The 15,436-nt window shown below is 38.9% G+C and overlaps 1 protein-coding gene across 7 annotated transcripts in view; it reads left to right on the top strand.

Moving 5' to 3' along the window:
- LOC102272791 (nuclear autoantigen Sp-100) overlaps positions 1–15,436 on the top strand; it is an 80,737-nt gene that overhangs the window by 54,028 nt on the left and 11,273 nt on the right. For 6 of the 7 annotated variants that reach the window (XM_070385361.1, XM_070385352.1, XM_070385366.1 and 3 more), the window contains one exon: positions 5,655–5,708. In XM_070385361.1, coding sequence (XP_070241462.1) covers positions 5,655–5,708 — 54 coding nt within the window. Of the gene's footprint in view, positions 1–5,654; positions 5,709–6,321; positions 11,339–15,436 lie in introns of those variants that run through there. The other variant, XM_014476791.2, reaches the window with a different exon arrangement.

Raw genomic sequence — 15,436 nt, 5'->3', positions numbered from 1 at the left:
TCTTGGGCTCCAAAATCACTGCAGATGGTGACTGTGGCCATGAAATTAAATGACACTTGCTTCTTGGAAAAAAAGCTATGACAAACCTAGATAGCATATTAAAAAGCAGAGACATTACTTTGCCAGCAAAGGTCCATATAGTCAAAGCTGGATGGCATCACTGACTCGATGGACGTGAATCTGGGTGAACTCCGGGAGTTGGTGATGGACAGGGAGGCCTGGCGTGCTGCGATTCATGGGGTCGCAAAGAGTCGGACACGACTGAGCGACTGAACTGAACTGAACTGAACTGATGGTTTTTCCAGTAGTTATGTATGTATGTGAGAGTTGGACCATAAAGAAGGCTGAGCATGGAAGGACTGATGCTTTTGAACTGTGGTGTTGGAGAAGACTCTTTGGACTCTTCCTTTGGACTGCAAGGAGATCAAACCAGTCAATCCAAAAGGAATCAACCCTGAATGTTCATTGGAAGGACTGATGCTGGAGCTGAAGCTCTGATACTTAGGCCACCTGATGTGAAGATCTGGCTCATTAGAAAAGACTCCAATGCCAGGAAAGATTGAAGGCAGGAGGAGAAGGGGACGAAAGAGGATGAGATGGTTGGATGGCATCACTGACTCGATGGACAGGAGTTTGAGCAAACTCCGGGAGTTGCTGATGGACAGGGAAGCCTGGTGTGCTGCAGTCCATGGGATTGCAGAGTCAGACATGACCGAGCAACTGAACAACAAATAAATGCATATGTATATATGTATGTGTGTATATGTCACATATACACACATATATGAATATATATGTATATATTGATGAATATATTTAACCACCACTATTAGTGTGAATATTGAAATATGTATATCCAGATTGAGAGGCAAAAAGCAAAAACCATAAACAAAGAGGGTGGGAATGGAACCAGCTATATGGCATACAAAACACCTAAAAAGATAAGACAAAAAAGGATGAACAGAGAAATTTTTTAAAAAAACAGATGTTAACAATATAACTGGACTTCCCTGGTGGTCCAGTGGTTAAGAGTCTGCCTTGCAATGCAGGAGACACAGGCTCGATCCCTGATCCGGGAAGATCCCACATGACGTGGAACAACCAAGTCTGCGTGCTGTAACTACTGAGCCCAGGCACTCTGGAGCCCATGTGCCACAGTTAACACCCAATGCAGCCAAATAAATAAACATTAAAAATACAGGACCTGCAATCAAATTTGAATTTCAAATAAACAATGAATAATTCTTTAAAAAAAGAGTATAACTGATGAAATGAGAGAAATCAACACAGAAGACAAGAGAAATCAGGGGCAGAGAAGCTCACAGAGTCAAAGTGATGGAGATAAATTTTCTAAGGAGACCATAAAGAGGAAGAGAAAGAGGAGGTGTGGCTAGGTAGAAAGAGAGCAAATCTCTGTTGGATATGAAGAGTGGTCATTGGAGCAGGTGTATTTCTCCTCAGCCCATCTGAGTTGTGGATGTTTGAGTATGTTTCAAGTTTCACAAGATCCAAATGTCACCAGATCGGGAAGTTTTATAGAGGAAGATGGGTAATTTTCAAGGTATCTCTAGGAACTTTACCATAAACATGATAATAAAGTCTGTGATTGATAGGCCTTTGATGTAGGAAACTCATAGAGAACTGGCAGAAGTAATAATAATCAATAGAGTGGCCATTGTCAAAAAAGCAAGCAAATGGTAACAATGAAAGTGGTAAACTGCGAGATGAAGCTAAATGTCATTGAAGAAAAAATAGATAAATGCAAAGACTGTAATATTTTAAAGCCAAAGATCAAGGTAAAATTGAAAGAAAAGAAAAATTAGAAAGGGATGTGCCAGATTAGAGGGGATCACTTCAATAATAACACTAGCTCCAGAGACAGAAGCATAGAAAACCAGATGGAATGAGATACATACAGGAAGTAACCAGTGGAGGGGATAAAGATGAGGCACAGAGAGATGGTTGGATGGCATCACTGACTCAATGGGCATGCGTTTGAGTAAGCTCCAGGAGTTGGTGATGGACAGGCAAGCCTGGCGTGCTGCAGTCCATGGGGTCGCAAAGAGTCAGACATGACTGAGCGACTGAACTGAACTGAACAGAGAGATAAACGGTTAAAAGATAAGGAAAAAAAAATGGTAGAGAGAGAAGCGGGACAGTGCAAAAGAGAGGAGAGAAATGGAGAAGTTGTGGATCTGAGAGGCTCATGAGACCAAAGCAACGTTGTTCACAATGGCAGTGAGTTTTTAGGGTAAGTTATCCCCAGGTATCAAAATGGCTCCTGTAACTCACGTAGTTCGTAAGAGACTTCGCCAATGGAGTTTCACGTACTCTTAGAGCTTCAATTACCATCTACAATCAAATTGTTCCTCAACCCACATTTCCAGCCCAGCCTGACTCTGTCTTCTGTGCTTTCAAACTCAATTATCCAAGTATCAGAAAGACCTGGCCAAAGTCCTAAGGTTTTAGACTTCTCCACTTATCTCTCAAAGACCTTCAGACTCAACACTCAAAACTGAGCACATCATCTTTCCCCTGAAAACCAGTATCTGCTCCTCCAATGTTCTGTACCTCTAAAACACTTACTGACTCATTCTTTCAACTTGAACTTCTCAGTCATCCATGACAGAGACATCTCAATTGACATAACCCATCTAGTCACCTGAGCTTCCCTGGTGGCTCAGGGATAAAGAATTCGCCTGCCAAGACAGGAGATGCAGGTTTGATCTCTGGGTCGAGAAGATCCCCTGGAGAAAGAAATGGCAACCCACTCCAGTATTCTTGCCTGGGAAATCCCATGGACAGACGAGGCTGGTGGGCTACAGTTCATGGGGGTCACAAAACAATCAGACATGACTTAGCAACTAAACAACAACAGTCTGTCACCTAACTCTATCAGTTATTCCTTTTAAATGTCTCCAGCCTGTCCACTTGTTTCCATCTCCATGTCAGTACCCTTATCCATGTCTGTATCACTTCTCACTTGATCTAGTTCTACAGGCTCCTGTTTGTTCTCGTTCTTCCAACATTGTTCCCACCAAACACAGTCTAAGTGATTTAGCTAAGCTGATCTTTCAAAAAAGCGAATGTGTTCATGCTGCTGTCCTATGTAATAGCCGAATGTCCTTTAATTTTCCTTTGGAATAAATTAATTCTTCTTTGAGTGACTTCCAAACTCCCTGCCTGAGGCCCCTGCATCTTTCTCCATCCTCATCGTTGCCTCTCATTGTCTCACTCAGTGTTCAGACCCACTGAACTCTTCTTGGTGTCCTGCATTTGCTGAATCCAGACTTTTGTATGTGCGCTTCCATCCATTTGGGGCTTTTATCTTAGTCACCTTTCTCCCTAATCTGTTTACCTACTGCTTCCATGATTCTTCCACTAGAAAAGGTCCCTCATTTCAAACCAGGCTAGTTCTTCTTGCCTTCTGCATCCCCAAAGTAGACTGTATAATGTGTCTTAACAGTCTCTGTGTACCAGTGTGCATCCCTCTTTATGCATCAGTTCCCTGGTTGCTCATAAGATTGATAAGCACTGATGCTTCAGTAGTCTTCTGCCCTGCATCATCACCATCATTCACCTCAGCATCTGACATGTGAGAGATGCTCAGCAACCTTGTTGAGGGAATAGAAAAAAAAAGCCTACCTTCTGGGTTTCAACATTTGGACATTTGTCTGGCAAAAATTCATTTATTACAGTATTTATATGAGAATACTAAAGTTACTTTAACAATTGAATATGTGTATAGAGGAACTAAAAAGCCTCTTGATGAAAGTGAAAGAGGAGAGTGAAAAAGTTGGCTTAAAGCTCAAGATTCAGAAAACGAAGATCATGGCATCTGGTCCCATTACTTCATGGGAAATAGATGGGGAAACAGTGGAAACAGTGGTAGACTTTATTTTGGGGGGCTCCAAAATCACTGCAGATGGTGATTGCAGTCATGAAATTAAAAGACACTTACTCCTTGGAAGGAAAGTTATGACCAACCTAGATAGCATATTAAAAAGCAGAGACATTTCTTTGCCAACAAAGGTCCATCTAGTCAAGGCTATGGTTTTTCCAGTGGTCATGTATGTATGTGAGAGTTGGACTGTGGAGAAAGCTGAGTGCCAAAGAATTGATGCTTTTGAACTGTGGTGTTGGAGAAGACTCTTGAGAGTCCCTTGGACTGCAAGGAGATCCAACCAGTCCATTCTGAAGGAGATCGGTCCTGGGTGTTCTTTGGAAGGACTGATGCTAAAGCTGAAACTCCAATACTTTGGCCACCTCAATGTGAAGAGTTGACTCATTGGAAAAGACTCTGATTGAGGGATTGCGGGCAGGAGAAGAAGGGGATGACAGAGGATGAGATGGCTGGATGGCATCACCGACTCGATGGATGTGAGTCTGAGTGAACTCCAGGAGTTGGTGATGGACAGGGAGGCCTGGTGTGCTGAGATTCATGGGGTCGCAAAGAGTCGGACACGACTGAGCAACTGAACTGAACTGAACTGAATACATATTAATGTAACAAACAGTATTTTTGGAAAAGAATAATGTCACATAAAAGTAAGTACAAATGTATGTAAAAATGTCATCAATGAGTGGATTGGAGAAGTATATAAAGAAAAAAATAGAAAAATAAAAATGCGTATTTTGGGTGAAGAGTAAAAACAGACTAAAAGGAAGGGACAAGGACAGTGAGGAGCAGCAACAAGAGAAAGAGATGTCAGAGGCAGAGTCACCCTGTGATGTAGGAGTCAGGGAAAGAGGAGGGGAGGAGGTGTAAGTGAAAATTTCTTTACAAGCCATAACTTACGAGCAGAGCTCCAAGGACTTAGAAGTGCTCCTGTGTCATGTATTCTTCAAAAAGTGTTCAAGAGGCCAAGAAGCAATGACTGAAAGTCACCAAGCATTGATAGGATGGGTAAGGCCACCCAAGGTCGGGATAGAGGTGGTTGAATAGATACCCCAGACCCAGGAGTAGCTGTGGAAGGTGATCAGTGTTCAAGGAGAACCTCAAGCAGCTCCCAACAGGGGGTGGACCAGTTACAGAAGGTGTAGGTCACAGGACCTTGGGCTGCAGGGTGTCAGGAGTCTGAAATCAGAGCTCCCACTCCTGATGCGCTCAAGTGTAAACACACTTTGACAGGGAGTGCACTCAGTCCACGTCACAACCCTATTCTTTGCACTTACCTGACCTGACCCTTCGGGGAACTGCAGGGAGGAAAGAATTCTATTTAACAGAATGGCCAACTGATTATACCTGGATGATGTAGTTGAAATCACTGGTGAAATTGACAATATCATGGGGCAAAGAAATGTGTTCTTCTGCTGGAAGATAATAGCGTCATTTTGTCACAACCTTGGAAAGACCTCAAAAGACAAACAATCCTTTACCCTACCAGAAAAAAAAGACCTCAGACAACTATTTGTAAACTCATTAGATAGTTTTGGAGGAGGCCTTCTAACATGTTGCTGATTTATATAGTGATTTCTCATTAGCTTTTGCAAATAAGATCTTATTTAATCTTCACAAAAAATGTAAAACCTGAGTGGCATACGTGTTGCTATCCCTGTTTCATAAATGAGGAAACCAATGCACATAAGTAGTGAAGAGATTTTTCAGGTTTACAGTTTTTTTAAGTTTCTGACCACCACCTGTTACTTTCTAGATTCCACGGATATTGGAAGCAATTCTACTTTGGGAAAACACAGTGGGAAAAGAAGTAAGACTGCATAAGAATTTACTCGATTTTCATGTTACAAATGAACAATTTTTAATGCTAAAATTTATTATATTTTCCGTACCTTTAATAAGAAAAAGATTAATGCCTTTTAAACTAATTGTTTTTCAAAATGCTCATATCTTCATGTGAATATCTTGCTTTTTATTCTTGCTTTAAAATGTTTCTTATAAATATTAACATATACATTTCCAGAATTTTTCTGTGCATGCGTTAACACCTTTTGTAATACAGTTTTATCTAAATAGAGTAATTCTATGCATATCTCTCTCTTAAAAATTATATCAGACCTAGAAAATTAAAATACATAACATTTTAAATTGAACTACAAAAAACCTTTTTTAAAGGATGCCTTAACATGCACTCTTTTCATTTTTAGTGTGGTTGAGTATTTTCCGTTTGTTATTGGTCATTTGTTTTCCTTCCTCACAGAATGCTTTGTCATGGGATGCTCGGTCAGTGTCTGCTGTTGTGGTGTTTTTCTTTTTCTTACTATACTGCATAACTATAGAAATCTTTGTATCAGATACATGCACACTAAATCTTGGTCCTATATGTTCCTAATATTTTGTCCCATTTGTTGTTTTTCTTTTAGGTTTGTTAACGGAATACTTTGTGTTAAAGAAGTTATAAATTTTTAGGAGATCAAATTTGTTAGCCTTTTTCTCTCTAGTTCTTTGGTTTCCTATCATATTTATAATAGCCATTTCTAGATTTTTCAAAATATTGCTCTATATTTGATTCTAGAATATTTGAAGTACCTGATAATTTTTAATATTTCCGTCAAAATCCCATGAGTTTTGCCTATTTGTATATAGGCACTTTGATCACACAGCACCTTTTACTTGTCTGAATATTAGTTTTTATTTTATAAAAACATTGCAGGAGAAAAGGGAGAGCTCAGAAGTAGCAACAGACTGATGCTAGGGGTGAATTTTTGAATTAGCTCAAGAAGATTCCCTCCCCATCTCCTTCCCAAGTTCTTTGGAAACTCTAATTAGAAATACATTGATTTTGCAGAATAGTTTAGGGAGAACAGAGACATACCCATTTGTTTATGTCTTATTTGATGTTCTTCCACTATGAATTTTCTTACACGTTAAAAAAAATTATATACTGTACACATTTGTTTCCATCTATGAATATCTTTTTCCCATTACAAAAGAGCTGGAATAAATTTAAATGAGATAAGACTCTCAAAATCTTTTTAAGTAGGAAATCTATGGTCATTTTATTGCATATGAGGAAATCAGAATGCCAGGGATCTTTTTCTGATTTAATATAAAATCTTAGGAGCATCTATATAATAGTTTAAGGATCCACCTGTCACTTAAAATATTAGGGCCAGGCCTCCAAATTATCAAGACAACCAACCAGAATTAAGTTTCTTAAGAAATTTGTAATAAGTGGCAATAGTTTCTAATGAGGGGAGTATTACAAGACCCTTCCAAATAACTCTTTCAAGGCAAATTTGTATTACAGAGAACAGAACAAATTGGTAATGGTTACAAACAGACATGTCTTACCTTCTTATGAAAATTCTCAATTTAATACTGTCAAGGCAATTCTTGTTTTGAATTTATTTATTTATTTTAATTGAAGGATAATTACTTTACAATATTATGATGTCTTTGCCATACATCAGTATGAATCAGCCATAGATATACATATGTCCCCTCCATTCATATGCTTTATGTGGGACATCTCTCCCATGTAAGGCAATTCTTTGTGTTAGTTTTATGGTAGAGAATTCTGTCTCTCCTTCTAAAGCTATGGGTTGAGAGGACTTCCCCTCGTTCTCTTTGTCTAATTCTTTGTTAGGTATGAAGACTTACATTTAAAAAGTCTGGTCTCGGGAATCTGATTAGTTAGCCTTATACAAAACACAGACCCATAGAGTTGGATTTTGTTGGCAGAAATAGAGAAAGTATTTGGAAAGAATCTTACCTAAAAACAGTAAAATATGATGAATATAGATTTTTCTACTACAGTCTCCAATCTTGTTGCTAAATCTGAACTAGTTTGAGATCCTTTATCTTTTTTCTGTTCAGATTTCCTTTCTTGTCTTCACCTAAATATATAATGTAAATGATTTGTTCAGTGATTTAAGTGAGGATATATGCAACATCCTTTTTAAGACTCTCTCTCTCATATAGTATTTAATAAGTATTTACTACTTACAGGTTAATTATTATTCTCAGCACTGTCAAAATATTTTCTGTAATGTTCTTTGATCTCCAAATACTGAGGACCCTTCTTTATACACCTTCTATTTATCAGACCTCATCCTTATGGGCCTTGTCCCATTTCCACACCTCTCAACTTATCAATTTCACACTCTCAACCCTTCTACAACTTCTCCTTCCTGAAAAATCAGACCACATGTCTACTAATGGCTGCTGAAACTCATTCTTTCCTCATGGTACTCATTTTGGGTAAAGATATATAAACAGACTTCAAAAGTGAGCATTATTACTGGTGTTGTGTGGGAATTTAGCAAAAGTGAAGGAAAAGCCAGATTTGAGGTGTCCCCAAAAACAAAGGTATAGAAGGCTTCCAAGATTTTCAAAGACTTTGGCCAAGCTTGCACTCATGCTAACGACTGAGTTGCTGTTGGCTGTAGATATAATTCCTATAGCTCATCCTATAGAACATGGCAGGATAATTTACAATGATTCCCTACTTCCACAGAATAAAGAAGTGAACTCAGAGCTTCCCTTTTTAAAAAAAAGTCTGAGTTTCACCCAGAGGCAAAGAGTCAGGAGTCTCATTTGCAACATAGCCCATGGTCTGGTCACAATAGAGGTTCCCAGTGACAAATATACATATTGACACAGCCTCACAATCCAGCAACCTTAGGTGCTAAATGTAAGGTGGGAACCTCCATATTTTTCCACCATGATGAAACCAAGAAGGACTAATTCCACAAGATTAAGCCAATGCCATACCCCAAATACTTGGAGTGATTTATGCCTCCAACCATCCTTGGCCCAGGTTAAAAGTACTAGCGCCATGTGGCTGGTGAGAAGAAACTCTGCATTAGAACTAGTTAAGCTTCTGTATACTGATGCATCCAAGAATGTGTTGGAAGAGTAATTTAAATGACTAATTCTATCAGTCTGTGAAAAGTTTAATCCAAGTATATGATTGTATACTTAAATCTGGGGGGAAAAATATTGAAATAAAGGGAGGGATAAGGACATGTTAGGAAACCACAAATTAGAAGGTTGGTCAGTTTTCATTGTTGGTTCTTTGTCATGTACAGTGATGTAATCAGTGTTGTTGGCTAAGGAAGATTCTCTGTAGATCTCATTGCGATAGTAAGGATGCCTCTACACCACATGCTCCCAAGAAGACTATACAGATTGACCACAGATAAGCAGCTCTGCTGACCTCATGGGTGAGGCAGGAGTAGGCAGCAGGCGTGGGGAGCATTGAGGATGGGGAGGCAGACCTCCTCCCAAGAGCCTGGGCTTTAGACCTGAAGGAATCTTTTTCTAACAAGCTGGTTTCTCCAGTCAAGAGGATGAAGCCGGTTGGCCTATCAGAGGGAGATCTGATCATAGTCTTTCTGACTGGGAGGTTGTTGGCTGCTTCTTGCTTCCTAACACCTGGTGGGTCTTGGCATCACTGTGATCAGGTGAGTAAGCTGGGAGAATTTGATGCACTCTCTTGTCTGCTAAAGTATCATGATCTCCTACTTGCTTATAGCTCCTTCCTGGTCATTTGTTGGTAATGTTGATCAGAGAGTTGATAGCTGTGGTACTGTTGGTGGTGATGGTCCCTTCATGGCTTCCTGTATCTACATGTTGAAGTGTAGCTGAGATCGCATCCCTAGATATTTCATCCAGTCTGGTAGCCATAAATTCTATCCATATGTTAATGACCACCAATTTTATTTCACCTCCTTTGGTCCTTCTATTGAACTGCCAAGTCATAAGTTCAACTTCTGACTCCAAACTTCCACTTGGAGTCTCAGATTTGACACATGAAACCCATTTCTTTATTTCACTCCCAAACCTGTCATCCACCACCTTTCTCTCACTAAATGACATTATTTCTACTCGGTTGCTTGAGTCAAAAATATAGAAAAATGTGCTTGATTCCTCTTTTTTTTCCTAGTCCCTCCACATCCATTCACAAAATGTTTCAAAACTATATATATTTAAGAAAAAAAAAAGAACCAAATAGAAATAAGTATAATATCTGAAATCAAAAACAATGGAAAAATTGGGTGGACTCTGAAAATACATTGTGTGTGTGTGCATGTGTATACAAATACAGCCAGTTCTCATTATTCATGGTATAGAGGTTGTATGAAGTCACCCCAAACACAAAGTAGCTAATAGCAAAACTTTGCTTCCAAAAGAAATAGAGGGTTTGGTTCTTGTGAGCCTCTGGTCCTATTTTTGTAAACCAATAAACATAGATCTTTGTTTCATGAATGTTTCTGTTTAAAGACACCTAATTTATTATATATGTTGACTCATTAATGCTGAACTCACATCCAATGGCGTTATAACTCATGCCTGATTGGAGCTCATCTAACACATGTGTTTTCTCCATAAGACACGTCACAGTCTTAAGAACACTAGAGAGCACTTCAGCACTAGGCTTGAGGCCATTTTAAGCAGCATAATTACCAACAAAAAGCACAAAATGAGAACAACATGGAATTAAGTAGATGGCAAAAGGATGCTTGTTTACAAAATAAGCTGAAACAAGGAGGCAGAGCTTTGTCTTGTTCAACCTCTGCTGGGAACACGTGTGTCTGGCAACACAAATTTTTCACTGCTGTGCGCACCATCATGAATGACCATGGAAGCGCCATGAGAACTGACTCGGGAGTTTCAAATAAATTTTAGAGAGTGGGTGACTTCACAAATGTGGAATATGTGAGTAATGAAGATTGGCTGTATATATACACATTTTCATTCTTTCTAGAATTAGTTTTTTAAATTAAATAATACATAGGTTCTCATAGGCAATATTTTATTATTGTTGCTTGCCAGACAGCCTGCAATTTGGATTTATATTTACTCTCTGACCCAAGAGTTGCTTAAGAGAGCATGGGAGAAAATGTACATTCTCTATTTCCATTTTCTAGATATGAAGTTGAATGTGTATCAATAATATCAACCTTGTTAAAATGTATTATTTGGGTCTTTCAGAGCCTTTTCATTTTGTCCACTTGATAATCTGTGGACTGAGGGTAATAAAAAATAAGAGTGTCTACTAGTAGACTGTTTTTACCTCTTATGATATTTCCTGTAATTTCTATTTGCTTAAAACATTTTGTCCTGGATTATACTTTGTTTGATAATCAGATCAGGATTCCCTGGTTTCTTTTTGTTGATGTATGCCAAAATTACCTTTGCCTGTACATTGATTTTCAGCATTTAAAAATGTGTTTTTACTTGAGTCTTTTGTATATGGTTAAAAGTTGGGATTTACTTTGTAATTTAATTACAAAATATATTATTTAAATAAGTGAGTTAAGTCATGTCCTGTTATTGTTAGGACCAAAATGTTTGAACTTGTTTCTGTCATGTTAATTTGTACTGATGATTCATCTTGTTCTAGTGTCTTGGATATTAAAAATGTCAACACTCTGCATTCTGTCTTCAATGCATTTATGTGCATCTGTGTACTTGTGATACTTAGGAAGGTTTGCATTTTGGCTGTAGTGGTTAAAGCTGAGCATAGGATTGCTTAGCTGAGACTAACCCTCCCAACTGGTCTTGCAGTTAGCCCTGCCACATTTCTCCTGAGTAGGAGAAACATGAGCCACTTCTGGGTTTTTCCTTTAAAAGAAATTGAATTGACTTCTTGTTCATTTCCCGTATTTCCTTTGGTTGGGAGTATATACTTATGATATTTACAAAGGTTTATTCTTTTGTTGTAGTAATTACTCTTAGAATTACCTTTATATGGCACCTTTGATCCTCTCTGTAGACAGATCCCATTAATTTCCCCCTCACCCTGGTAGATTTGCAAAATTAGTATGTGTCCTATATTTCTCTGTCCAGTCTCTTTCCTCTCCCACCCAATTTAGGCCGCACATTCCCTTTATTTTTTACCTCTCATATATAAAAAGTGCTTTATATTTATCCTTTATTTATCCAAATAATACCCCTTGACTCCCAACAGTAAAACAATGACCTTGCTCTACCACTCGTATTTCTGCCTTCCTCTGCAATTTTTTTGGTATTACATTATATCTATATTTTCAGGACATATACACTTAAAACTCTGGTCTTTCACCTCATTTACATTTTTATTTTAATCTTCTTGCCAAAATGTCTCAGTCCTGTCTTGGTTTGCTAAAGTGGACCCTCTAGCAGTTTTCTCAATAAGTACTCATAGGACCAATATTTCCAAAATGTCCCTATTCAAAAGTACTTGCTTTTATTATTTATACCTGAAAATAATTTGCTTGTTCTTTACTTCTAGAACTGTCTTGTAGGATTTTCCTGAAACCTTCTGTGGCATTCAATGTTGCTATAGAAAATTCTACAGCCAGAGATTCCTCTCCCTTGAAAATGACTTGGTCTTTCGGCCCAGGCTGCCCATTCAATTCTTTATCTTTAAAGTCCAGTAAGTTTGCTGGAATATATTTCAGGGTTGACTGGAATCTATTTTCTCTGCTATAGAGTGAAAATACATGTACTTACACAAAATATATTTCATTTTTTTTAATAATTTCGGAAATTTTTTTCTTGAACTTACCTTCAATTATGTCTTCTGTTACTTCGGTTCTCTTTTTCAAGAATGCTAAGGATTTGTTCACTGTTTTCTGTTGATAGGGATATCACCCACATTTTTCTTTTAATGGAAAGACCCAGACTATTCTTCTCACATCCCATTAGCCCACACTTACTCACATGGCCAGAGCTAAGTGCTAGGGGAGGCTACAGGCAGCCAAGCGTCCTATGAAAGAAAAGAGAGAATACTTATGGGTGACAAACAGCAATCTGCTTACTTGTTCTCCACGTTTTCCTCCCAAGTCCCTGATTTCCTCAAAGAGGCAAAGTCAAACTCTGTTGGTTCAAGGCTGGCCTTGTTGTTACCTGAGGCACTTTGGCAATAAAAGGAGCTGGAATGTGGATGCAACCCAGAGCTTTGGTGGCCAGAGACAAGTTAGCGTTGAGTGGAAAATAAGGAAGAAAGTGTTAGAAAATTCTGTTGTAACTGATGAACACAGCTCTCAACGGAATGAGGAGAAACAGACAAGAGAGAATTTAATCAATTAAGCAGAAGCCACACTGGTATCACATCAGATCTATGCCCAATATACACACAATTACTTAAACCAAACTCAGAGCACACACCACACTGTTGGTGCCGTAGAGACAAGCGACACCCCATTGTCTGAACTGAGTTCTGTGATTTTCGTTTCTACCTCATTCCTTATATTCTCTTCTTTATCTCCCTTCTTTTTCCTGCTCCTTTCCCATTCTACTAATGTTTTTCTTCTCTACTTTATTTCTTTTGGTCATTCTTTAAAATCATATCATATAAAACACTGCTGTTGGGTTTACATGGCACTGTAGAGATGACAAGATTTTTCTTCTGGAGCTGAAAATATATTTGGGTATACATTTCTTTCATTTGGAAGAAATCCTTTCAATTTCTTCTGATTATTTCTAATACTGTATATATATTTGAATATAGTATTATTATATATTAAATATATTTTACAATGTAGTAGTAGTATTCATCACTCAGTCATGTCTCTTTGTGATCCCATGGACTGTAGCCTGCCACACTCCTCTGTCCATGGAATTCTCCAGGCAAGAAAACTGGATTGGGTTGTGCACGCTTCAGCAGTTACAGCGTGTGGGCTCAGAAGTTTCAGTTCCCAGGCTCTAGAGCACAGGCTCAGTAGTTTTGACGCATGGCTTAGTGACTCCACAGGATGTGGGATCTTCTTCCCAACCAGGGATCAAACCCGTGTCTCCTGCATTGGCAGGCCAATTCTCAACCACTGCACTACCAGGGAAGCCCCCTATACTTATCTTTAGCATCTTGTTTATTTCCCAGGTTATACTTACCTGGTCTAAGAATTTTGTCCTCTGAGTTTTTGTGAAATCTCACTGCCATATTTAACTTAATAGTTGGAATGAGAAGTCTAAGCACAGATCATATTTGTTCCTTCTCCTACTTCCTTCCTTATCAAACCTGTTCTCTTAAATAGTTCTTTCTATGCCACAGGATGAAGTCTTAAATAAGCCCCAGAGTTGTGTTAATCCTTTTCAGCAGCAGTGATATTCTCACTCAACATTAAAAAGACTGAGCTGATATAATATTAAAACTGTAAAATAGGTAGGGGGGAAATTGGGTAAGACCAGCCTCTTCGACCATCTACACATCCTCTCTAATGCCATTCACTATCTTCTGCTTTTGGCTAATTCAAGTTGGGGAGGAAGGAGAGAAGGAAGTAGTCGAGACCAGGAATGGCCCTCCAGCAATAAACCCTTCACTTCTCCCAGAAATGGCAGATGTATGAGTCACATTTGTGGGTTCTTCAGAGATCCTCCCCTTTCAGGGAGAATTTCTCAACTGAAGTTCCCCTGATGCAGGAAATCCAACCGATGGCTTGCCACTTCCTTCCTAGTCTCTCAGCTTCCAGGAGGTCCACACCCCTCCTAGGGTCACCTCTTTCATCCAAAACGGCCTCCTGGACACAGTATCTCTCAAGAATTAACTGAACCTCTCCCTTTCCAGGGAAGGCTCATGCCTCTTCATGGTCTTCAGACTTTCTAGACCCCTCTCTAGACTTTCCAGGTTTGAGTCTTTAAACACCTCTGCCTCCCTTAAGCCCTTGGAGACACAGATTAATTATCTTGGAAGCTTCCTCACTTGCCTTGAGGGCAGGGGAGCACTGAACTTCTATAGCAAGTCTCTGGTGCCAATAGATAGTCTATTTGAATAGGAAACCCAAGAACAACCACTCTACTTCCTGTGGTATATTGAGAGAGAAACTTCACAAAGAACAATTATTACCTGGACTTAAACCCCAACTCTCCCAGTAAGGAGAACTCTTAAGCTAAACCAGACTACTTTTGTATCTTTAATTTTTTTGGCCTAACAGGTTTGAAGGAAGGTTAATCAAGCAGTGCCAGAGAAAAACACAGAGGAACAGAAAATATTTTTCATTTGCCTAAGAGCCTATGGTTAAACAGGCCCAAACTGTAGTCCAGTGCAAGAAAGAGAAAGGAACAAAGGAAGGAAGAGAGAAAAGGGGAAAGAATGAAGGGAAGAAATGGAAACAAAGAATAAAAGAAGAAAGGAAGGACAGGTGCACATTCCATGGCCCTGCCTTGGGAATCAACATGTTTGAACACGGCATTCAAGAAATTCACCGACACAAGCCCCCTCATCTGTCCTCTCACAACCCATCACCTCTTATATCTGAGAGCCTATTCGCCTGAGATAGGGTTTCAATCAACCTTTTTTGATATCTCTCACCCTAAGGTTTTCTATGACTTGAAATTATATTTCTACAAATTCCACTTGGGCAATTTCTCTTGGTTAATTCTTTAGATCATTTTTTGCCCAAACCCATGTGAACAAGCTCTTCTGCTTCTTTCATATTTTCAGCCCAAAACCTTTCACTCAGGGTTAAGATGATGGCCAATGTATTATTTGTGTAGGTCACCATCACATATCCCTAGATAATCCAAATTCTTGCATTGCTGCATTGATTC

Source organism: Bos mutus, chromosome 2, assembly GCF_027580195.1.
Source record: "Bos mutus isolate GX-2022 chromosome 2, NWIPB_WYAK_1.1, whole genome shotgun sequence".
Classification (NCBI taxonomy): domain Eukaryota; kingdom Metazoa; phylum Chordata; class Mammalia; order Artiodactyla; family Bovidae; genus Bos; species Bos mutus.
This window is presented reverse-complemented; position numbering and strand designations above follow the sequence as displayed.